Raw genomic sequence first — 25,643 nt, 5'->3', positions numbered from 1 at the left:
TTCACATGCCGAAGGGGCCCACTCTGGGGTGGCCCGCCCTGAACCCCATCACTAACAGTCATTATAAAACCTGAAAAAGGAAACTTCATTCCTAACAGTACCACTTTTCATAGTCATTCAATTTAATTTTTTAAAGATAGGATTATTTTGAAAATATGGTTGTTCTTAGGATTAAATAATACTTTAAAGTGCTCAACACATGCCTGGCAAATAGGAAGTTCTATTTTAAGTGTTCATTAAATAAAAGAAATAGGACACCATCAACCTGATTAAGACAAATAGATGCGTCACATTTTAACCCACACAGCTAAAAACATTAAAAAAGGGCAGAGACCAGGGAGAAATAATGGTAAAGGTAGTTTTAATAAAGCATGAGAGGGGCTGGTCCTGTGGCTTAGTGGTTAAGTGTGCACACTCCGCTAACAGCGGCCCGGGTTCGGAGCCCAGGCGCGCACCAACGCACTGCTTCTCCGCCCATGCTGAGGCCGCGTCCCACATACAGCAACTAGAAGGATGTGCAACTATGACGTACAACTATCTACTGGGGCTTTGGGGAGAAAAAGGGGGGGAAAAAAAGGAGGAGGATTGGCAATAGATGTTAGCTCAGGGCCGGTCTTCCTCACAAAAAATAAAGCACGGGAAGTCATTGCACAAACATTAGGTGTCCCCATTTTACAAATGAAGTCCCATACAGCAGGTAAAGACCTGCATGCAGCCGCCCACCTGCGCCTGGGGCTCTCCCATCTCTTGTGAGAAAAACCATGTCATCGGGCATCAGGAGAGCGCAGCTATCTAAGGGTGAAGCAGTGTACCTGGGGCTACCCTGCATCACAGGATTTCTAAATACTGATTTATCAAGGGCTGAATCTTCCCCAGGGCCCCGGCTACCTTCCGAAAGAAAGGAGTCGAAACCTGATATAAAGTGACCTGCAGGTGTTAGTCAGTGGGCAGAGCATCTACTGCCCTGACGGGGAAGCCGCCTGGCACTTGTCAATACACCCAGATTCCCTCTGGCAGGAGGAGAGAAGACATTTGTAGCCCTTCCTCAGAGCATCTCCCTGCCAGCACCAGGGCCCACAGGGGACAAGCCTGTGCCCACGCCAGGCCACCAAGGGAGACGCTGGCAGTGAATGAATCCTGTCGCCTCTGGCCTCATGGAACAAGAACCGTCAACCCTGAGATGGCAGGTAGAGACGCCCCTCAGTGCCCAAGCCCGCATCAGCCTGCTCCTGCCTGAGAGCAGCTCCCAACACGACCCCCAGGCCAAGACGGCAGCTCGCTCCGAGAGGGATACAGGCCAGAGTTTCCTGAATCTGTACCATTTGTCCAAACTCCCAGGGTGCCTACCTTGTCTAAGATGCCAAATAGCTTAATAAAGGAGAAAAAAGAAAAAACTGTGAGCTTTATTCCAACTACAAAGCAGCTACTCAGGCGTGGGAGCTTTCCTTTCTTTCAATGTACCCGATGTTCACCCCTCCTTACATGTGCCACAAAAATCAACTCACAGACACGGAGTGAAAAGCAAAACCAACAGGCTTACATTCAAGAAAGCTGCAAACGGATTTCACTTTAAAGTTGCTTCTTAAAAAGCAGTGGTTTGTGGATTTCTCTTGCTTTTCATAACAGAAAATATTTCCAAAATTGGGGCGTCAGTGATGGGTCTCGTCAGGTGGCGGGTAAAAGGCGGGGCCGTCCTCACAGACCTCCAGCCCTGGGCCCTGGCCGGTGGCCCTGGCTGGCCAGGCGTCCCGCCGGCGGGACCGCGGCTCCCCAGGCTCCGTGCAGTTCCGCAGCTGCAGGCCCTTGGTGAGGCACAGCTCTATCTGCCCGAGGGTTTGCACCTCCTCACCCTACAATGAAAGATGGGAAGCGTTTTAGAACTCAGATTTGAATTATCATCGAGGCTCTAGGATCATCAAATTTTAGAATTTGAAGAAAACAAAAGAGTGGCTGCAGACCTGGGTTCCAGGCTCCGGGAACAAGACCCCCCCCGTAACGCTGAACTGGGGCCCCAAGAGACGGGCTGTGGGCAGTGGGCTCAGCCTGCGGCTCGAGGCTCCAGGCCGACCCAGACGCCTCCCTACGCCCGCCTGGCAGCCGCGCGTGAGACCTGGGCTTTCATCTGAGAAACTCACACAGCCACACAGGCACGTGCAACACAACTGCACACAGCACACGCATCCCGGGGCCAGGGGAAGAAACGGCTTTTGCAGATAAAGAGGTAAACAGAATTGCTAAAAGAACTACAGTCTTCACCAGCTGATAAACTGTGGGTGTGGAGGCTCACCAGCTGGGTGTCCTACAATTCCACTCAATTCTGACCCCATCTACCCGGAGGCAGCATCACATGCCACATTCCACTCTATTTCTTCCAGATAATAGGAAAAATACATAAAGAGAAACAGGCTGAGCGCTCACTCCCACAAGACTGTCCCCCGCCCCCACTTCAGACGTCAGTCTCGAGCCCAGGCTGTCACCTGTGCTTCTGAACGATTGGCTATAGATCACAGGTTCCCACCACCCACTCCTCAGGTCCAGTGAATTTGCTAGAGTGGCTCAGAGAAGTCAGAGAAGCAGTTTACTCACTAGATGATCTGTTTATTATAAAGGAGACAGCTCAGGAACAGCCACTTGGAAGAGATGCACAGGGCATGTTATGGGGAACGGGTGTGGGGCTGCCATGCTCTCTGAGCGCCACTCTCCCCCAGTCTCCACATGGTCACCAACTCGGAAGCTCTCCGAACCCCTCCTTTGGGGTTTTTATGGAGGCTTCACTCCACAGACACAATTGATGAGCTCAGTGGCCACTGGTGATTGAACTCAGTCTCCAGCCCCTGTGCCCCCTGGAGGCTGGGGGTGGGACTGGAAGTTCTAGCCTCTAATCACAGGGTTGGCTCCACCCGTAACCAGCCCCCCACAGTCGCCTCATTCACATAACAAAAGACACCTTTGTCACTCTCATCACTTAGGAAATTCTAAGAGTTTGGGGAGCTGTGAGCTAGGAACAGGACAAAGACCAAATATATATGAAAAATATATTTTGGTCATCTGAATGACCAAATATATATTTCTTATAAATCACAGTATCGCAGCTGACAAAAGAAACTACAATCCGTGTATAAATTGGACAGATAACTACAACTAAAATCACTAAGACTAACACTGTAAACACTTAGAAATTTTCTAACTCAGAATCGTTTAACTCTAGTAACGTGTCCACAAGCCCTTCTGCTCCCTTCTCCACCTGCCCTTCCAGAACAGGTGCCTTCTCGTTAGGGTAAAGTGTCAAGAAAACAAACCCTATCCTAGCATAGCGTCAAAGAACAATCTGTTATTTCAATACACACACACACACACACATACTCGTGCACAGACAACACATGCCTGTGTGCACACCCATGCACACACACACACACACACAACTCTGCCCTTGGGAACTCCTGGTGAGCACAAAGCTGTCGGGAGAGTTGAACTTGTCTTCCCGATAAAGACAGAAAGGCCGACACAACATAGCACGTCTGACCTCTCTTGGTGGAAGACACTGGACTTTAGGTATGACTCCGTATACACTGGCAAGGGCGTCTTTAATATCTGAAATCTGAAATTAAATAAAGTGCATTAGAAATGAAACTTGAACAGAGAAAACTTAGTTGTGTTCTATTCAGACCTGACACTCTGGTTTACGTTCTTGCACAGCTAACAACAGTGTAATCTCCTCCCTGAGCACCTCTGGGCTCGCACACAGGACTCAGATGCTGGTGAATGAAGCCCCCACCCCGACCAAGGAGAGGATGTCACCCCCTCGGGCTCCACCCACCAGACTGTAATGGCACCACTATTGCTCCCCATGGTTTCCACTCTCCTCTCTGCCTGCTCTTCTGTCTATACTCAGCGCCTGGATGCTGGATGCAAAAGCAGAAAATCTCCTGACAGTCAATCAAACCCACTTTCATAGGTCAGGCCCTCTGTCTGAGCTACAGGCATCATGCTATTTCTAATCTAACAAGGGCCTCCGGCAGAGAAGGAGCTCAGAAAACATCTGTGGTCATTGTTGCTTTTATTATAAATGAAATCAGTTCTCTGAACGCCAAGTTCTGGGCAAAAATGTAAAATATGTTTCCCTTATCCACCATGAAACCAGCTGAGGACGGGAGGGCCCTGCAACACACTTCCTCATGGCTTCCTGGAAGGGCAGCTGACCCTCCCTCCCCAGGGTCACTGTGTCCTCCCTCCCCGCTCTCCAGGCCGGAGAAAAACTCAACAGCTGGAAACTGGCTGCACGGACGAACTCACGCACCACAGAGAGCAGAGACCAGGGTGCCACTGATCCCACAGACTGTCCAGAGACCAGAATAATGGTTCAGTATCCAGCCATGAGACTGGAACCATGGATTTGCGAAGATCAGCAACTGTAAACCTTTTTTAAATCCATACCGATGCTAAATATAAAAACTATCTCAAAGAATTAGATATGTTTCTCTAAAGGGAGAGTTGGCAAACTTACTCCGTAAAAGGCCCAAGACAAAATGTTTTAGGCTCTGCGAGTCACGCAGTTGGTCTCTGTGGGACAACCCCAAATGACAGGAGTGGGTGTGGCTTGAAAACAATGACCTTTTACATATGCTTACCAGCCAATAAGATCTGGTCATGCTTACATCTCTATAGTTTTATCATGCAAACAAAAGAAACAAGTTTTATGTTTCTTCCACAAACAAAATATTATAATACTGAATATGCTTTTCAAACTGCACATTCCACCGGCCCCGTCTGAACCTGGAACACATTTCTCCCCAAGGACCATGACTCTGGGCTTCAAAGTCATTGGTTTAAGTGGCCTTCGGTTTATACTCAATATGCACAGGAAAACAAAATTTAAATAAATCTATTGAGAAACGTAACAGTCTAGTAGGAGGCGGGCTTGTTCGGGTCACTGAAAACCCAACGGTGGCTCCCGGGCGAAGTGACACTGGTATTGCTAGGTGTCCTCAGTACCCACACATCTGACAAGAGGCTGAGAGCAAGACTCACCTGGTAGTAATTGATAGAGGGTTTTATCCCCAATTTTTGGAGCATGCTAAAATTGAAAGTAAAAAAAAAATTAGCTGTATAATGAAGGTCCATTTTCCTTTCCTGTTCTATTCTAACACCATATTTCATAGTAAAAATTAAGATGCTCTCAAAGGAAAGTGCTTATTTTCTATTACTTTGAGAAACAAATCTGTTAACAAGGACAGGAAATACATGGCACTCAAGCCGCCCCGCCCTCCCCTTGCCCCCGGTGCACACTGCTGATCCGAGTTCTCCTTCCAGCCCCTGGACCCTTCTCAGCAGTGCTCAGGATGGCCACTACCACACGGAGTCGGCACACATACTGCCACGTGTTTGCCACACCTGTTCTAAAAAAAGGTTACCAACCGCTTTTGGATTCTAGGCTTATCCTAGAAAACCGCACTTGAAATACGTTCGACACCTACAGCCTTGAATCCTTTCCTAAAGCACATGGTTTTGACCAAAGACAGCAAATCCTAATCAAAGCACCATGTGATGAACTTACTCATTCAATTATGGAGTACAATATAAAAAATTCTCAGATGAATAACTCCAAAAAAATACTCTGTAGCCCCATCACGCCTCTCTGGATTATCCGGGTTACAACCAGGCAGAGTGGACTCCGGGACTCAGGCCGCCTCTCGGGGTACTGACATCACCAGACAGGAGTCGGCCAGAGGGAACCAAGGCTCCGACCAGGGCATGCCTCCCTCAGCCTTGATTTCTGACAAAGGTGTATTGTGTTAATAACACCGAACATCAGGAGTCTCTGGATCTTTGCTGAAGTGCTCCTAAACCATGCAGGAGGGGTGGACGAGGGTCCCTGAAGCTCTAGAGATCGATTTGCCCACTGCCTGCCCTTGTGTGTCAGTGTAGGATAAATGTCAGATTTCAAAGACTTCATGCCCCCAAAATGCAAAATTTCTCAATAATTTTTTTATATTTATTACAAGTAACAGTGATAAGATTTTGGATATACTGGATTCAACAAAATATAATATATTATGAAATTAATGTGGTTTTTTTGAGGAAGATTTGCCCTGTGCTGACATCTGTTGCCAATCTTCCTCTTTTTTCCTTTTTCTCCCCAAAGCCCCATTACACGGTCGTGTATCACAGTTGTAGAGTTGTAGCTCTTTTATACGGGACGCCGCCTCAGCGTGGCTTGATGAGTGGTGAGGAGGTCCACGCCCCAGATCCGAACCCGCCGATGAGCTGCCGAGGAGTCGGCAGCTTAACCGCTACAGCACTGGGCTGGCCCCTCTTTTTGCTCTTTTTCATGATGCTACGAGAAAATTTAAAATGACGCATGTGGCTCGTGTTCTGTTTCTCGCGGGCAGCACTGCTCTAGGGCCTCCTGAGTTAGGTCATCGAGGAAATAAAGCAGAGAGAGAGGGAGATGTGGGGGACCTGGCATCTGGCCCAGAACGGTGTCTACAGTGTTTTCTACTGAGTTAAGATGAGTTTGGCATTAATCCCCACATCTGTGGGTAATCCGAGAACTTCGATTCAAGATAGTCTGCATTTTTTCAGGTTTACTACCTTCATATCATAAAGTGAATAAAAAACTGCTAGTTTATGATAATTTGACAGGCTTAAAGAAAAAGAGAAGCTGCAGTAATGGTTCACAATATAGAGAAAAATACAAGGGATTTTAAGCTTTGATTTCTTAAGTTTAATTTGGTGAGTACTAAGATTTTAGATTTTCATTGCGGAAACTGGGAAAGGATGTAATTGCTCTATAATTGTTCTGCAGAGTTTCTAACAAACATCCTATGCCCAGCAGTGCTCTCACTGGCAGGCCCTCTGTAAATACTTGCCGCCTGAATGACTAGAGAAGCACCGCCCATCGACGGCCAGGGCTGGATGAGTCTCCAGTGATCCTGGGACTTGGCGATTTTGTGCATGTGTGTATATGAATAAAGCTACCAAGATTCAACAAGTGTCAACAGGAGGTCCTTAATAAACAGTTGTTGGATAAAGGGATGAATTGCTTACATATTTTATTTAAAAACTTTCAGCAGTATGATTTATTCTCCTTTCCCTGTTTGATTCAACAAAAACTGGGTGGTGGAGTGAGCCCGACCTCACATTACTTGTAGCTGTGGCAGCATCAGGACCACGAGCCCTTATCTGGAAACAGAGGGCATCTTGCCTGTCTTCCAAAGGCTCCTACGTGGATGCTGTGCTGTCAGTCTTGCTTCTGTCACTGCACCTGTCCTGGATCCAGGAGCTCTGCTGCACCCTCCTCTCAGTTAACTCTCGCAAGGATTTTGAAGTGGGTATTGTCTACAGTTTTTGGTTGAGGAGATGTTTCCAAAGGCCTTGCTCTTACTGCAAGAAAACAGTGCTTCCCGCACAAAAACCCTACAGATAATTACATCACACAGGGTCTGTAACATGCTGCTGTTCATGCCAATTCCTTAGCGTATGGACCCAGGACTGCAGATTTAACAGCTAGAAGAGACTTCAGAGTCTAAGGGCGACCCAGCCCTTCATCTTACAGCTTGGAAATGAGACCCAAAGAGGCCGATAACCAAACTGGACAACTGGCTAGTGTCAGAAGCAGGGTCAAAGGCACACTTGAAAGCATGACCCCTGTGAGGTGGGGACTTGAACCCTGATCTGCAGGGTGTTCTTCATGTAATCTTGGTCCCCAAAGGCGCTTGCCCCTCCTGTTCCAGCGTGTGCCACCTCATCCAAATCTCAGCTGTTAGATCGCTTCTGATCACAGTGAAATGGGAGGGTGACGCGCCACCTGTGGCCGCCTCTGCACGCCGAGGGACTAGAGCGCGTGTCTAGAGAGCTGAGGGAGGCCTATTCATCTTCTCAGCACATTCGATTCACGCAGCTTAAATACAGTTGATTAGCAAAGGTTCTTGATTGTATTCTGGCTTGCTCTGACTAACGCAAGCTGTATAATCTCCTGCCACGGTTTTGAAAACTAGTTCACTGGTTTATTATGACCAGTCAGAACTCCTCAGGGCCGGCCCGGTGGTTAAGTGCGTGTGCTCCACATCGACGCCCCGGGGTTCGCAGGCTCGGATCCTGGGCGCGTACTGACACACTGCTCGTCAAGCCATGCTGGGGTGGCGTCCCATATAAATTAGAAGATGGGCACAGATGTTAGCCCAGGGCCAATCTTCCTCGGCAAAAAAGAGGAGGATTGGCATCGGATGTTAGCTCAGGGCTGATCTTCCTCACAAAAAAACAAAAAAAAAGAATTCCTCACACACTTGGTACACCAGAAACGTCCAGAGAGTGGAAGGCTGGCCTTGCCCCCTGCTGCCCTGGTGACAGGCCAGGCCCTGAGCGGGTTGGGCCCTGGTTCTCGACAGGCCACTCTACTGGTTTTTATGAGTTTGGTAGCTCACACGCAGTGACCCGCTCCCCTGGTCTCCAGAGCTGGTGAGGGGTAGGCAGTGGCAGGATCACACAGGTCTGGGTAATCTCTAGGGCTTCAGGGACCCTCGTCCACCGCCTCCTCCTGCTTCTTCTGGGAGCACTCAGCAAAGACCCAGAGACTACTGATTTCCCACATTAGAGACACTGCCGTGTTAACACAGCAGACTTGTACACTTGGGTCAGAAATCACGGCTGAAGGAGGCACGCCCCGGTCAGAGCCCTGTTTTCCTCAGGCCCACTCACTGTCTGATATCAATACCCAGAGAGGCGGCCTGAGTCTCCACGTCCACTCTGCATGGTCGTCACCCAGAGTGATTTGGAAAGGCACTGCAGGGGACGCAAGTATTTCTTAGGAACGGTTCCACTGCTGCCTCACTAGGGTCCACAGCACAAGAGGTGGAGGCCGCTGCACCAGGCAGTGTGGCTCTACACACACTCCCCAGGATTGGGACCGACAAACTGGAGAGTCAAGGTCTGAGGGCGAGGCTCTGACACACAGGAACTGCCCATGAGGAGCAGCTGGATGGCGAGAGTCGCCTACCTGTTCAGGGCAAGGTCCTTATACAGATCCAGACTTTTGCCGAAGTATTTCTTCTGGGAATTGAGGGCATCCAGCTGGGCTGCACACGTCCCGTGTTTCTCCCACTCATGCTTCCTGCAAGAGTATTTTTTAAAAAAATCAAATCTCTAGTTAAAAAGTAATGAAACTAACGGACAACACAAACGTGCACATGGGTTCTCTCCCAGTGTAGGACATGCACGTGCAGGAGGCGTGCTGTTTCTTTTACAGAGCAGGAAGGATGAAATGCCTTATTGCAACACAGGCAATCATCCGAATCCCCCACGCTCAGAAACAGGCCCCGTGAGCACAGGACAACCTCCAAGGAGCACTCTGATCTTCTCTTCAGGTTTCCACTGTTAACCAAGTCCATTCCCTTCTACAATTAACAGCAAATCAAAGCTGAGAAAAAGGAAAATGGCATCGTTCAAGCACCCACAAAGTCACATAGCGCTGGAGGTTCGCCAGGAAGCTCGTGCTTTACAGCCAGGGAATTTCAGAGAGGCCACACCGCCATTTCTAAGCAACTAGCAAAGAAAAGGCAGAATGGCTGTGACAAAGAACACCTGAGGCCCGTTCCCCATGACAGCCTCTGCTCGTTATCACAGCGTTACGATAGATAGCATCTACACTCATCTACAGAGATGACTGTAATAAGACAGCAGCCTAACCACATGTCTGCAACCAAACAGCAATCTGTATTCAAGAGAAATACTGCTATTGAGAATAATTCCTCACATTTTATTGCAGATTAAAGTTTTACAAAACGCTTTCACATTCTTCATTTGGTTCTCACAACTCTGCAAGGCAAGAGTTATTATTGCTGGTTTAGAAATGGGGAAACTGAGGCTCAGAGGGGCTAGTGAGGCGCCGTGCTGAAGGCCACTCAACTGGGCAGTCCCAGAGCCCGCAGCTGAATACCACTCTCCACTCCACACAGCGCCCTTCCGGGGTGATGCGCTGCCGTCCTACCAATGCTAAATGCAAATTACACCCATCTTCAGAATGACTGACAACCTGTCGATTCATATGCTAACCATTGTTAGCGTGGAAAAACAATGGGCATCAGGTTCCCTCAGCTTTACCCCCGATGAATTCATGAAGTTTCAATAAATAACATCCACACCGCCATCATGAAGCACTCATGCCAACCCTCAAAAATACAATCTAAACGTGCCCTAACTCACTGGTAAATCCTTCCAGGGTGCCAGCTCTAGGTAACGGCGATAGCTGTGAGTTACAGGTCTCTCAGACCTCAGGAAACTCCAAGGAAGGATAAAAATGGATGAATAACTAACTTTCTTCATCTAGAATAGTTCCCAGAGGGAAGTATCCGATAACTTTCTATACTCTATAGTGTAGAAACAGGAGACTCTTTCCGACAAATTGAAAATGTAACCTGCATTATAGGTGCCTCCATTTCTGTGAAACAAAAATCATAATTCTAGCACCTATTCTCCAGGAGTATTGGAGGTGTGGTAATCAGCTGAAACACGGAGAGCACTTTACACAAGCCCAAACAGTTCCTAGCTCACAAAAAAAATTCAATAAATGTCGACTATTATTATTTTTGGAGCAAGCTTAACTCAATAGATGTTAGGGATAAGGATATTTAAAGTATTGATATTAATGTAGTTCAAAACATTTAATCACACGTCATCTGGATTTGGACATTTTTCGTTAAACATAAAATTGTCAGTTACCAATCTGAAGTGACTGGGCACATGAGCAGATGTTGGGGTCACCCTCCTGTGACTGTCTGGCCCGCCTCAGGGATGAGAGGTCACTGCCCCCCATGGACGGCTGAGGCCCAAGGACACCTCCACAGCGAGGCTGCATCAGCACTCTGGGCAGGACCCGAACCTGGTTCTTTTTCTTACAAGAGTCAAAAAACAAACAAAAGTCCTACTTTGCAGAGGGTTGTGTACATACTGTTTTTCGACATGGCTAATTTTATTAATAGATTTAATCTTAGGGAATTCTCTCGAGCACCAAGTAATACCAAAACCCTCTACTTTGCATACTGGATCCTTATTTGGGATTGAAGAGAGACGTTTTCTGACGGAACCCTCCCTCTCTGACAACAAAGCCGAGGAGGAGAGGCTGGGGGCGCCTCTCTGGGCACCCTAGAAACTCGCACAGGACAGGCGATCTGGGCAACAGCGTCCCAAGTGCAGTAACTAGGGAGACAGTGGTGACAGCGCCACACAGGCAGTCTCCACGTCTGCCATTCTGTACTGCAGAGCTCGAGACAGTATACGTATTAACTAATGTGTGATGTTCACCTTTTTCATTGAGAACAAAAGTTTTTAAGTGTGTAATTTAACTATTCAACCTGAAAAAGTAAATCATTTTGCCTTTACTAGAGCACAAAAATAAATGCATCCTCTGTTCACATTATTCGGATTAACTGTTCAAGGACCCAACTCACAGGCTTATGTACGTTTGCTGATTTGTTTTTAAGCCACTTGGCAACAATTTGATTGATTCATGATTTATCATGGAACATTGTAAGAACTAGAAAAATGATATTTTGCATACTTAGTTACCATAGATTCATTATTCTGAAGTGTACTGTGAAGTGCTATATAAAGGTTATTTTCATTGTTTTCTCCCATTTCAACTCATTAAGGCCATTATCTATTTAGATAGAACACAGGCTGTGCAGAACAAGTGCTGGAGACCTGAACCGTTCATCTCCCAAATTTTCATCAAGTGGTCCTCTTTTCTATCCAACGGATGATTTCAACCTACAGATCCAGGATCTGTGAATCCTAAGACCACCGCCCTGCCACACACCCCCAAGTGGAATCTCAAACTGAACACTAGTGAACCAGGAAGATGACATCATCTTCATTCTGTTTTGTTTAAAAAAGCTTTTTTCTAAACCCAACTCTTCTCCTGAAAATTCTACACAAAAATATTTCCAAGTTAAGTTAATCATTTTAAACAAAATCTGATTAGTTGTAAGGTGAATTATAAATCGGCATGTTGGAATGAGATGGAGAAAATAAAGAATTGTCTTTGGTTAATATAATGTAAATAAAAGGAATATTAATTTATCTTCTTTTAAAGCAGTGATTTTAAAAGCTGTCTTGACTTAAACAGCATTTCCTGCTGAACTGAAAGATGCTTCGCTGGAACAGACTGTGGACTGGGCCGCAAGTGAAAAGCCCACTTTCTCTCTGCCCTAATCTCTCATACGAATGAGATAATTATTTTCTTAACTATGTCTTCTTTTTTTTGATATATTTCAAGACAGTAGCACAATTTCTTTGAGAAATATTCTCTCCTGTCTGATTTGGAGTGACGGCTTCTTAGGCAAGTATTTGGCTTAGTTAAACCTCAGTAGAGGAAATTTTTAAAACGAAGTAATGAATGAAATAGATTAAAAACAAGTTGGTAAAGTAAATTCCATTTACCCTTTTTTGTATCCAGAAAAGGACATTTATGCCTTTTACCCAAAGGCACCGAAAATGGCACAGCAGATAGAAGGCTGTTCAGACTTCTCAGCCTCAGAAGCCAGGTGTTGCCATCTGTTCCACTGAGTTCCACTGAGAACACACCCATGACACTCTCACACTTGTGGGTCAAGACCCATGATGGCTGTTAGTACTTAGACTTACCAGAAATGGCTGTGATTAGGTGGATGGGTGACGTCAGGCCAGTATATCTTCATGTCTGGCAAAAGGTCCTGTGTACGATTAAAAAAAACATCTATGTAGGACCAAACAGCTCATAACCTAAAAGGTAAATGTGATAAACCAATACATTAAAAGAGTTGAATTCTGGGGCTGGCCCGGTGGCGTAGTGGCTAAGTGTGCACGCTCTGCTGTGGTGGCCCAGGGTTCGGATCCCGGGCGCGCACCGACACACCCCTTGTCAGGCCATGCTGTGGTGGTGTCCCATATAAAGTGGAGGAAGATGGGCATGGATGTTAGCCCAGGGCTAATCTTTCTCAAAAAAAAAAAAAAATTGAGTTCTGTTAATAACAGTCAGGTGAGTAAAGTGATTCTGTATTATTCTGCATGAAGTATTTCTTAAGACATATCTAAAAGGAAAATTTGAGTCATCATAAAACTGCATTTGAAAATACAAGCTTTCATAGGTGAGTGGATCAACAAACTATGGTACATCCAGACAATGGAATATTACTCAGGGCTAAAAAAAATGAGCTATCAAGCCATGAAAAGACACAGAGGAACCTTAAATGCACATTACTAAGTGAAAGAAGCCCATCTGAAAAGGCTACATAATGGACGATCCTCACTATACGACATCCTGGAAAAGGCAAAACTACAGACAGTGAAAAGGTCAGTGGTTGCCAGGGCTGGGGGGAGGGAGGAATAGGGGGAGCACAGAGGACTTTTAGGGCAGTGAAATACTCTCTATGATGCCATCACAGGGGATACAATGATATCATACATTTGTCAAAACGCATAAAACTAGGTAATACAGAAAGTGAATCTAATGTAAACTATAAACTTCAGTTAGTGATAAAGTATGAATACTCACTCATCAATTGTAACAAATGTACCACACTAATGCAAGACATTTGTAATAAGGGAAGCTATGTGGGGAGGGGGCAGGGAAGGGGAACGACTGCACTCTCCATTTAGTCTTTCTGTTTTAGGTTTCTAAAACTGCTCTAAAAAAAATCACATCTACTAATTAAAACAAACAACAAACATACAAGTTCTCCTTCCCCGAGAAGAGCCCGTTTGGCTGGGCAGTCTGAGCCCTCCCGCCTCTACAGACAGTCTCCCTAAACTGAACAGTGTTCGGGTTTACTTTTCAATTTCTACACACCCATGCGGCCAGAAAAATGTTCGATTAAGAAGGTGTACAACTGAACGCAGGATGACCTCACCTCCTCAGAGTGGCCCCCACTACCATGGTTGCGGATGCCCCCCATCAACCCACCCGTAATTAAGCAACTTAACCCCCAACCCCACCCGCCCAGACGGCCCTCTCCCCATCTCCCCACGGCCGACCTTCTCTCCACCTGTCCACCTCGCCGTGTCCACGTCTATCTCCCACTGGCCACAGTCTGGCTTCAGCCCCCGCCAGCCCTCAGATGATGCACAGTGACAAGGCAGGGTGACAAACAGGCCACTTTTGTTTGGGACAAATGCTACCTTGGACACTGTGCTACCAAACAAGTAAACCAGCACCGTCTGAACCAGGTGGCTGATGGTCACCTCCTCCCTTGACCTGCAAGTCGCTCAACCCAAAGGACATCTGTGGCCTGCCTCAACGGGCCCTGTCAGCGCTCCTTCACGCACCTCCCCCAGTTCTCCCCCTCCTCTGCCGGCTTCTTCACGCGCCCCGTCTCTCCTGCTCTTTTCACGACGGGCTCCTCGAGGCCTGCTCCTGCCTTCTCTGCTCTACCCAGTCACACTGACGGCTTCAGTTTACGGGCCATGCGCTGACTGCGCCCGGAGCTCCCCTCCAGCCCCGACCTCTCCTGACATACTGAACCCACCCGGACACTCCAGGGCACTTCCAACCCCACACGGCCCAGGCCGACTCTTGGTCACACCTCCGCCAAAGCCCGGGCCCCTGCCAGCATCCCCCATGTCAGGGAAGGAGACTGACGCCCACCTAGTGAAGCCCAGAGTCCTGGCTGATGCTTCCTCTCCCAGCTGATCAACCCCTGAGCCCCTGCATTCTACTTCCAGAATGTCCTTCCCCTCTCCATTTCCAAGGCCTCCGTTTATTGAAGCTCTGTACCTCCTGCAGGGATCCTGCAGGAGCCTCCTTCATCTTCCCACACAACTCTCACCACTCACATGGCAGCGGGGCAACCATTACAAAAAACACATTGGGTTACTTTACTCTCCAGCCTGAATGCTTCCAATGACTTCCCCTTGGGTCTTAAGTCAAAGAAACAATTCTTAACCAGCACACAAGGCTCTGTATGAACTGGTCCTGAACACTATCCAGGCTCATGGCTCATCCCCTAGCCACAATGGCTTCCTCCCAGCTTCTCAAAACCTCTGTACTTTCTACCCCAGGGCCTTTGCACATGCTGCTTCCTCAGTCTTCTTCACCTTTCACCTAGTTAAGTCAGGTTCCAGCTCAAATATCACCTCTGCAGAGGAACCTAGCTCAGGTCCACTGTCCTAAGCTATAAGTACTTTTCCCTCCAGACACCCAGTTAGTACTTCTGTATGTGCATGATGACTTCATTAGCACCTATCTCACCATATAAGCAATTTGGGCCAGAGACCACTTCTAGTTCTGCTCCCGTGTGTCTCCAGCCCCCGGCACCGGGTCTGGCACACTGTAGGCACTCAGTACATCATTACTGAATAAATTAACTTCTAATTCCTCTTGAGGATCACAAGATTCTCACCAGGAACATCTCCATGGTATTAGGGGAAGCTGAAGTGAGTCCGGGAAGAGGAAAGTATGTCTGAAGAACAAGAGATGTCACCAGGCTTCGGGACGTACTGATAATTCTTATAGATGGTCCCCGGCCTCTTAGGACTCCTGGCTCACACCACTGAATGTCCTCACAGGAAGGAGAAAGGGGGAAACAACTCCATTTGGACTAGAAATTGCGATGGGTTTGGAACTATCACCTTGTCCTTCTGGGGGCGTACATTCCCAGGAAGGACCCATAATTCTAGCAAATCGTGATTCTGCCCTACATTTTCAGGGTGGCCCCCGGGGCCTCACAGACCCCGCCCTGTAAATCCAGGTCCTAGTTACCCTGATGGATGACAGGGGGCTGTCGGCACCCCGAGGAAAGGTGAGCCGTCGTGTGTGTGTGTGGGGGGGGGTGTGCGGCGCGCAGGTGAACTTGAGGGAGGAATGTCTCAAAAGAGCACTTCTGCTAATGACTCTCGTAAATTCCAGCCCCGTGAGTTATTCTGTAACACGAGCCTTCGTACTGGAAAGGCCCTTCACTTCCTCCCTGCCCACAGTCTCTCCTAGAAACCTCCCCACCCACACCAGAAAGGATGGCTGTGGGCACCATGGGCCTCTTCTCCAAGCCAGAGCCATCTAGACCCGCCTAACCACACGACAAGCCCACGTGGACTCGGCGGCACTAATGGGGACTAACGGGCTGGCAGGCAAGGGCCAGGGTGGGCTCTGCTCACGTCAGCCTTCACTTCACACAGTTCATTTGCAGAGGTCTGGGCCCAGCACAGAGGGGAAGAAAAGTTAGTTCGTATTTAATTTGAGGTTATTTTAGACATCACTTAATACTAAACAAGTACCAGGGATTCAATCCTGGTGAATATGTTCCTGATCCCCTCACTTTAAAACATGACTTTGAGGGTACACCTGTGAAGAAAAGAGTTAGTCTAGTGCAATGCTCTGCAGTGGTAACATAATTAATAAAAGTTAATACCTTAATCTCTTCTAAATTAAAGTGCCACGATCGATTACATTCTTCACTTTTATCAGGCCTTGAAATTAAAATTAGAAAAATAAAGAGAAATTAGTCTTGGTTGGGATGTGTTCCAAATGACATGAGAAAACACTTCCACTAAGGTCTGCAGAGAACAAAGGGAAGAGAAATTCTAAGCGGGAATTCCTTATGCCATGGGAGTCGTTTAATAAAGAATTCCTTATGCCATGGGAGTCACAGTTCGGGTTTCTTTCAAAGGGGAAAGAGTTGTGTTAAAAACGTCCAGGCATAATGCAAACAGGCCGACTTTCTAGCAGGGGAAGCAAAATAAAGAACCCAGTATGGAGAGCTCCAGCGTTAGGTCTGGTGGGGTTTCCTGCTGGGGTTCTCAGTTATTTGCCTCTGCAAATCTCCACTCCACAACCGGAGTGTGACAACGGCAAGTTTCCATCTCTTTCCTTGGCGATGAGGACTAATGAGACAACATATACAACGTGCACAGAAAGTAACGACTTCAGATCAGCTGGTATGACTTTTTTAAATACCAAGCATGCTTATGCTCCCTCCTGAACTGTAAGTCTGTCCTCGTGTCTAATTCTGGACGTGTCACCTCTCAGTTCTCAGATGCAGCTTAGTTCACGAGGTCTCCAAATCTACTTTCTACAACCCTGTCATGTCTCCGTTGTCAAAGGCTGGCCCAGGAACCTGAAACCAGCGCAATTCCCCCACTGGGACAAGGGCAGCGCTGTGCACTGTCATCCCAGCTCAGAAATGAAGCAGAGAGGACAGCAGGAAAACCCGACAAAGCCGGGGTCCCAGAGACAAGCCTGGGGCGAAGGTGGGACTAGAGGCCGGTCCCCAGGCTGCAGTTTACTCTGCTTCCTAGGAACCCCTGTACCGGAGGAACATGCGTGTGCCAGCAAAAGCCAGAAGGGCCCCTCCTCTCTTGGGAGCAGTGGGACAAGACGGATTCCTCTCACACGGCAAGGTAACGTACACAGTTTAACATCATAAATATATGCTCAGATGAAAAAAGAACGAACTAAACAAAATGCAGGCAAAACCAGAAAAGTGAATTTCGGTATCTGTGATGTGTGTATAATACAGATACATATAATGTATATATAATTACACACATTTATTTATTTTTATACATTTATTTACTGCCCCCAAAAGAAGAATAAAATGAGATCATTAAAATTTAGTGATCCTAAAACCTACCCAGAATCCCCAAATGCATATTTAAACTCGACTGTTACTGTTCTATCAAAACAGAACGACAACAGAATTAGGGTTAAGTTAGAAAGACTAAAGATATTTTTAAATAAGGATCTGGTTTCCTAATAAAAATCACAAGTATAAATATTAGGATCAGAACAAGCTAGAGTTTCATGTTAGCCAGCTTCCCTTGAGCGTTTAATTAAGTTTTAACTGCATTAAGTGCTTGCCATAATCCGTGTATCGTCCAGTAGTCCGGAGGGTTGCTACAGTCGTTTTCAATTTCCTATGGAGAAAAGACACAGAAAATAATGGGTTCATTGCTTATTTAAATACATTTAGCAACCTTCCTTTCTTTAGACATACATAAAAGAGATACCGTGCAGGATGAACACAAAATAAATTCCGTGGTAATTTACAATTAGTTCATTCCAGCAACACATTCACAAGGCAACTACAAGGGGGCAGGATGTTCTATCTGAAATGAGTGGACCAATCCTCCAACAATTTAGATAACTGAATTAAAAATCTATTTTTGCTTTTTTTATGTGCTCTCCAATTAAGTCAGTCTGATGGAATCACTCATATTTGCCCAGAATTTCCTTGTCATACAATCAAAAATCAATATTTGAGAACAAAAGGCTGACAATACCCTGCTAAACTCAAGTTTGCTCAGGCACTGGGTCCAAATACGTTAGTGAAATAATAAGTATTGAGAATTCGGAGCCAACAGAAACGTCAAGGTGTGAATAGGAGCATATCCTTAATAATAAAGATCAACTCAGAGAGATAAAAATCCCAGTATAACACTCTTTAGGGAACTTCAAATTGCTTAGCTAAAATGGAGTTTTTCCAAAACAACCAACCATCAAGAATCTATCTCCGCGATCAGGCCAGATGAGACAGAACTCATGCCCGTGTCCCTGCAGTGAATAAGCAAATAAAAAGTAGATGTCGGGGTCGGGGAGGAACAGGTGAGGTGTGGTGCTCATGTTTTCAAGCCTTTCCTCTCTGAATCAGCTCTTGCGGGAGGCAGCTGCTTCTTGTGGTTGGTCTGGAAATTAGGCAGGGTCTGGGTGAAGGGACTGAAATGTTGTGAGGAGGCAGGAAGGGGACCTACAGAATGACAGGGCAGGGCCGGCCCCGTGGCTTAGCGGTTAAGTGTGCGCGCTCCGCTGCTGGTGGCCCGGGTTCCGATCCCAGGCGCGCACCGATGCACCGCTTCTCCAGCCATGCTGAGGCCGCGTCCCACATACAGCAACTAGAAGGATGTGCAACTATGACTTACAACTATCTACTGGGGCTTGGGGGAAAAAATAAATAAATAAAATTTAAAAAAAAAAAAAAAAAGAATGACAGAGCAGGACGACAAAGCGTGGGATCAGAGCGAGAGGGCTTAACCTCACTTCTACCCACACCCCAGTTTCATCCTCGAGGAAACCACAGTCCAAAGCAGGGGGTTGCTTCCCACAGGGGCCCGGCTGGTGAAGAGCAAGGCCAGGACCCGAGGGTGGGCCTTCTGCCCCCTCTACATCCAGGGTCTTAGAGGACGAGCCTGTGCAGGGTGACCGGGGCCAAGGTGCAGCTTTCTTTCACCGTCAGCCCAGCATGTGCCTGAGGGGCTGTGCTGAGCAGCGAGAACCCGTGCAGCAAGCAGACCTGTCCCTGCACCTGTAATGCCCACTTCGCTCATGGGGAAGGAGCCCAGGGGCAGCCCTGCTGCCCAGATGACACCTTGAAAGGACTAGCAGAATCCTGTTCACGGCCATCCTGGTTTGAAATTAATTCCCTAACAATGACATTTCACTAGTACAGCTGATTTTTTTAAGTCTCATTTCTGAAGCCTCAAGGCAGGAATGCACTTCCGTGAATATTTACAGTCAGGGCCCAGGAACACACTCATACTCCGTCACATAAATGCCTCACCCACCAACCAACCTCGTCCCGTGCCCAGAAGGCACAGCCTCTAGTGTCACCCAAGATACACAGGGCCTTCCTGAGGGAACCAATGGCCCCCTAAGTGCCCAGGACAGAGAACTAGATCTCCAACAAACTGACAACTGGTCACGGGTGACTCTGTCCTACTCGCACCCAGCTCCACAGTCGCCCCAGAGCAAAGAAACAGCACTGGGGCAGAGACAGTAAGTTGTGAACTTTGAAAAACTGAAAACACAGCAAGCAAGGGCCGGCCTGGTGACGCAGTGGTTAAGTTCATGTGCTCCACTTCAGCAGCCCGGGGTTCGCAGGTTGGGATCCCGGGTGCGGACCTACACACCGCTTGTCAGGCCATGCTGTGGTGGCGTCCCATATAAAGCGGAGGAAGATGAGCACGGATGTTAGCCCAGGGCCAGTCTTCCTCAGCAAAAAGAGGAGGATTGGCAGATGTTAGCTCAGGGCTGATCTTCCTCAGCAAAAAGAGGAGGATTGGCATGGATGTTAGTTCAGGGCCGATCTTCCTCAGCAAAAAAAAAAAAAAAAAAGCGCAGCAAGGAGACTAATATAGTAAGAGATACGCAGTTAGAAATGAGTTTCCGGATGAAGAGCATAATTTGGTGAGGATACACGTGAAATTTCATTTTTGTTTGTCAACAGAAATAAATAAATCAGTGAGGAAGTGGAAAAGAATGTCATTGTCATTAAATGCTGGAGGCAGAAACAAAAGCAAGAGTGCCCCTACTATCACACGAGATGCCCAAACTATACAGAATTATTGGCGACTTCCCACTCGCAGTAATTAAAAGAAAAGGCCTCAAAATTTAGAAGTCTCAAGTCAAAATTCCAGAAACACTAATAAAATTAGGGATAGCTCAGCAATATGATGACACACCTTCAAATAATTGTGTAGCTAATGCCAGGATCAGCTTCACAAACCACCCACAGGACGGAGGAGGGGGAACGGGGCCTGTAGGGAGCAGGCTGAGCTGGGCCCCCTCCAGCTGGAGGCTCTCATGAGAAGCTCAGCAGTGACACGCTGACAGAACTCGGTGAGACAGAGCCAGGGCGAGAGACCAGCCTGAGGGGAGAAAGGGGCCGACTGTGCTGAGCACAGCAAGGCAGGCAGGGAACGGCCGTCAGCTCCCTTCCTCTCGAGGGAGACGTTTTAGTAAGACTTCCAGTAACGAGGGAGGACACAGGTCGATGCCTGTTGTGGGCTGAATTGTGTCCCCCAAAAAGACATGCTGAAGTCCTAACCCCAGGACCTGTGGACGGGACCGTATCTGGAAACAGGGTCTTTGCAGAGGCATCAAGCTAAGGTGAGATCAGACTGGACCAGGGTGGGCCCTAACGCAATCACCGGGGTTCTTATAAGAAACAGAGAGACACACAATGGGGAACACCAGGTAAGACAGCAGAGACTGGAGTGCTGTGTCTACAAGACAAGCCACACCAAGGATCGCCGGCAACACCAGGAGCTCGGAAAAGATGTGAAACTCGTTCTCCCCACAAACTTCCAGAAGGGACCAACCCTGCCCACATAGTGGCTTCAGACTTCTAGCCTCCAGAACTGTGCAAGAATGGATTTCGGATGTTCTGAGCCACCCAGTCTGTGCTCCTATGCCACACCCCTAGGAACCCAGCGCACAGCCCTCCTGGAGGAACAGTGTCCTGCCTGGAAGGCACAGCTATGCTGGAGCGGCTCCGGCCACCGACACCTCTCAGGGCAAGGAGAGGCCGGAAGGCTCCGTCAGCCAGAGGCACTCGGGGCAGAAACACGCATGTCGCCCAACTCTTCCACTGGACCAAAGGGGCCAGTTGAGGCAGAAAACTCACCTTGCACACTGTTGTAGGCCAGTGATGAACCATAATTAGTTTTTTCCACTCATGGTTGCCACTGTGAAAAGAAAAAGGAAGTTATTTTTCAAGAACTTTTTTAAAATTACAGAAAAATTCATCCATCCATCCATTCATGCCAGTATTCATTCATTCAAGAAACACTGAGTGCCTGTTACAGGCCAGGCACTACAGTGGGATGGGGGTCCCGAGGGACCGAGTCCCTACCCTCCTGAAGCACACATGCCAGGGAGGGAGACAATGACCATGCTAAGTAAGAAAACACACATGGTATATATAGCAAAAAGTGGTAAAGAATGTACCTAAGGAGAGGATAGGCATGCAGGGGTGGGGAGGGGAGTTCAAATTACAGATTATAATTTCAAGCAGAGGAAGAGAGGTCAGGTAGCCAGTGAAGGCCTCACTGAAGGGCAGTTAGGACCTGGAGTGAGGGAACAAGCCATAAAGCGCCTTTTTCCCGAGGATGTTCATGCAGTCAGCAACGGACTCTTATCCCTTAGCTGCACATGTGAAACCCTGAAAACTGAATTGTTCTGTAGTTCATTTGGCAACAAAACATGACCTGAACTAGCATGAGCTGCTGCTGTTTAGGGTTAGGGTTAGGGTTAGGGTTAGGGTTACGCTCGGTGTGAAGGTTCACATGTTCTCTGCAGAACTGGTGACGTCTGATTACAGGTGCTCCCTCAGACACCCCTGGGCACCGTCTAGAACGTGGTACCTGCACCATGTTACCTGCACACGTGAAAAACTCACCCGACCCTAACACTGTCACAGAAGGGACTGTGGCGCTGTATGCACACTTGGAACTCTCAGCAGGAAGCCTTCAATCACGTGTGCAAGGCTTAGCGTGCAAAGAGACTGAGGCAGAAAGGGTAGCTTGCAAAAATACTCACTCTATAGATGGAAAACATCAGCAGCAACAGGGGAATATAATTCAAGCAGACATTTAATTCAGGATAAATGTTAGAAGGGAAGATTCAAAAGTAAAACAGAAATAAGTTCTACACATCGGCTTTTGTAAATAACTGAGTACTGCTGAATAAGTATAGGATTCGCAATGTTATGAAAACTTAGTTTTAAGTCTGAATTAATGATGCAAGTGCTCAGTATAAAAGGAAAAAGAGATGGAAAGCAGCGTGAGGATGAGAGGTGGAAGCAGTGTTAGAAGCTGTTTTTTTCGTGGGTGCAAAACCCTTGCTTCACACAGGTGGGAACTGAGGCTGGAAGTTGAGGCAATAGCCAGGAAGACCTGAGCATCAGTGTGACCATCACATAGTTGACAATAAAACTATCAAGACTCTCCACCTACAATCCAGGCAAAAGGGTGATGTGAATGTAAGAGAAGCAACCCCCAAAGCAATGGAGAAGCTAAGTGTGCTGTAAAGAGAAAGGCCCCCTAGGCAGAGGATGAAAGGAAAGTTCTCAGCCCAGCTAGTACTTGAGAAAATGCCCGCTGATCTGCGAAGCGCTCGAGGGTCTGAATCAACTTTGTGTTGCCCAAACCATGTCTTGAGGCTCACAGCGGCTGTCCAATTATATCAGTTGCATGAATTATAAGAGAAGGGGGCTGACCACATATCACAGCCTCAGGTCTTTAGCTAACATTTATTGATTACCATTGACCGGGCATGGTTCTAAGCACATTCTGTATATGAACTGATTTCTCCTTGCATCAACTCTAGGAGGCAGGGGCCATTATTTCTACTCCACACATGAGTAAACTGCAGCACAGAGAGCTCCAGGGTCACACATCTGGATCTGAACTAGCAGTTGGTCCTCCACCAGTACACCACACTACCCTCCCGTGACACTCTTAACCTGATGCCAAAACTAATAAATGCAGCTCTTTTTCAGGAAACACACTTTCTGGGAAAACTGAAATATATTGTTACCTTTTAAAGTCCGTGATAAAACAGCAATGGTGCTTAATTAAAAAGTAAAACCCACTTTTTCTCACACCTACTATATAAGTATGAAATCCTTCTATGAACTCGATCATTAAATAAAATAAAAGAAAAAAATTGAAATCTGGTACTGAGATTTTGGTGTCTTACAAAAGTAAAATGACAGTCCTCTACAACACAGCCTGCTCACCCCTAACTCGTGAGCTGCAACAGAAAGGATGGAAACGAGGAACGAGAGGGAGGGAGAGGAAGGACCAAAGGAAGAAACTTAGAAAGAGGAACCACCACCATTGCACCAGCGCTATACTAGAAATTAAACTCAGTGCGCGTCAACAACCCCCGGGAGAATCTCAGAGCACCGACACGCTCTGTCCACCCGGCACCTGCCTCCCCTCTGCAGCTGCTGCCCCGCGCGCCCCCACGCCCCGGCCGAGGTGGAGACCCCGGGGCGCACTGGGCACCGCGCAGGGCGGGGTGGGACGGCACCTCCCACTCCCAGGGGTTCACCTCCGCCAGAGCCCGAGGGCGCCGCACAGGCACCAAAGCGCCAGACAGAGCGCGCCCGGGAGGACGCCGTGCAGTGCCCGAGGCCTCATCGCGCCGAGATCTGCAAGAGAGAACACGAAAGGTGCACAAATGCCCAGCTTTCGAGGACGCGGGGCCAGCACGGCCAGCGCCAGGCCCTGCGTTTCCCTGAACGCAAGTCCTTCTCTGCATCTGGCCGGGCAGCCGGCGAGCAGCGCGGTCCACTGGGCCCACCAGGAGGATTCAGCCGGCCCGACAGGCGGATCGCGGCGGGTCTGGACGCACAGGCCCGAGCCCGCCGTGCCGAGGGGGCCCCGGACCCCAGCCCCGAGCCCGCCGACGACCCGAGCGCCAGGGGGCCTGACGCCTTACCCCGGCCGCGAGGCGCAAACGCGTCCCTGCCCCAGCCGACCGCGACCCCCGGCGCGACCTCCGCGGGCCGGGCGCGTTTCCGTCCTCGGGAGCCCGACGCCACGCCCCCGGCCCCGGGCACGCCCCCGACCAGGACACACCCCTAGCCCCGGGCACGCCCCCGGCTCGATAGCTCCAAGGGGTGACAGATCCGCGCCGGGCTTGCGGACACGCCCCTTGACGCCCCGACGCCACGCCCCCGGCCCCGGACACGCCCCCGGGCGGCAAGGACCCTCATCCGGAAGGAAGACGCAGGAGAGAAGGACTGGGTACCTCCTACAGATGAAGGGGACAACTGAGTTCTCCTTTACGCTGAATAAAGGCTCTGGAGACTGGCCTGCTGTCACAGGGGCGCGCGAGGATGGCTCCAGCAGGCAGGAGGCGGGAGGAAATGAGGGTCACTTATTGGATCCCACAGCACGGTGTAAAGGGGACGAGTTGTGAGGTTTAAGAGATGCACAGCCTTAGCTTGTGCAGAATCATGTCCACAGAGGGGGAGGGGGGACAAGATGGCAACAGCATCCCTGTGAACAAGGGATGTTAAATCAATGCCTGTGCCTCGGAGACTAAGGAGCTTTATCACACAACTTCTGGCTGATTTAACTCCTCTTGGCTTCCCATTCCCGAGTCAGCTTTTGCCAGGTTATGCCACAATAACATACAGCCCCAAATCTCAGTGGCTTACTAAGAACACCGGCAGAGGTTCCACGCTGGCTGCGGGTGGGGTGCAGCTGCCGTCCGTGGTTTTTTTCACTCTGGGACCCAGGCTGAAGGAACAGCCATAGCCGGCAGCTGCCGTTCTAGTGGCCGGTCAGTGGCAGAACCACAGGGTGGCTCTGAAAGCTTGGGGCCTGGTGTCTGAGCTTCCACTCGAATTCTTTCGGCCCAAACAAGTCACGTGGCCAAGCCTGGCATCAGTGGAGTAGAAAATATCCTCCTGCCACAAGTGGGAGCATGCAGTCACTGGGCAGACACTGAGGACAGATGGGGAAGGCAGTAAATAGCAGGGAAGAGGAATATGATTGACCATAAATGAGGAGGCAGAACGAAGACCTTACAAAAATCAAGGGGAAAAACGAAGCGTGAGAGGTGGAGGTAGACTGCCGGTATGTTCTGGGCAGGAGTGCCCTTTGCTTTTCCCAGGGAGAGACAGCCTCGTGGGGCAGAGTAACAGGAACCACGGCAGAAGTGCCAACTTGACTGAGAAGCTCCGTGTGGGCGAGCAGCGTCTGTTGGTGGGGAATTTGTTGGATGCAAACTGATAAACAAGAACACTCAGTTGTGGAACAGCTGACTGTCCAAATGTCAGAGTGCAAAGTTGTAAAACACTACATTCCTGAATATCTGTGTGTGCTCTCAAGGAAACAGACTCCGGGAGCTTGCGGGGTCCTGGCCAGGAAGAGCCCAGGGAGGATTC

At 48.4% G+C, this 25,643-nt stretch overlaps 1 protein-coding gene across 1 annotated transcript; it reads right to left on the bottom strand.

Annotated features, from left to right (window-relative positions):
• Nucleotides 1-1,380: 1,380 nt before the first annotated feature.
• Nucleotides 1,381-24,273, bottom strand: RNASET2 (ribonuclease T2). Its single transcript, XM_014795396.2, has 10 exons — nt 24,188-24,273; nt 23,798-23,897; nt 21,366-21,426; nt 17,825-17,880; nt 16,377-16,434; nt 12,640-12,707; nt 8,996-9,109; nt 5,029-5,074; nt 3,524-3,598; nt 1,381-1,850 (listed from the first exon to the last, which is right to left on the bottom strand). Exons 2-10 carry the CDS (start codon nt 23,884-23,886, stop codon nt 1,650-1,652), a joined length of 768 nt encoding a protein of 255 aa, XP_014650882.1. The 5' UTR covers nt 23,887-23,897; nt 24,188-24,273; the 3' UTR covers nt 1,381-1,649.
• Nucleotides 24,274-25,643: the final 1,370 nt, after the last annotated feature.

The sequence above is a fragment of the Ceratotherium simum genome, chromosome 38, assembly GCF_057802395.1.
Source record: "Ceratotherium simum simum isolate JZ-2026a chromosome 38, ASM5780239v1, whole genome shotgun sequence".
Lineage (NCBI taxonomy): Eukaryota > Metazoa > Chordata > Mammalia > Perissodactyla > Rhinocerotidae > Ceratotherium > Ceratotherium simum.
The sequence above is the reverse complement of the archived record's forward strand: the minus strand, read 5'-3'. Positions and strand labels throughout refer to the sequence as shown.

Coding starts and splice junctions, on each gene's coding strand:
- RNASET2 (XM_014795396.2), bottom strand. CDS start 23,886: ATGAGGCCTCGGGCACTGCACGGCGTCCTCCCGGGCGCGCTCTGTCTG. Junction 21,427..23,797: donor GCCCTCGGGCTCTGGCGGAG/GTGAACCCCTGG, acceptor TTCTTTTCACAG/TGGCAACCATGAGTGGAAAA. Junction 5,075..8,995: donor AAGGACCTTGCCCTGAACAG/GTAGGCGACTCT, acceptor TTTCAATTTTAG/CATGCTCCAAAAATTGGGGA.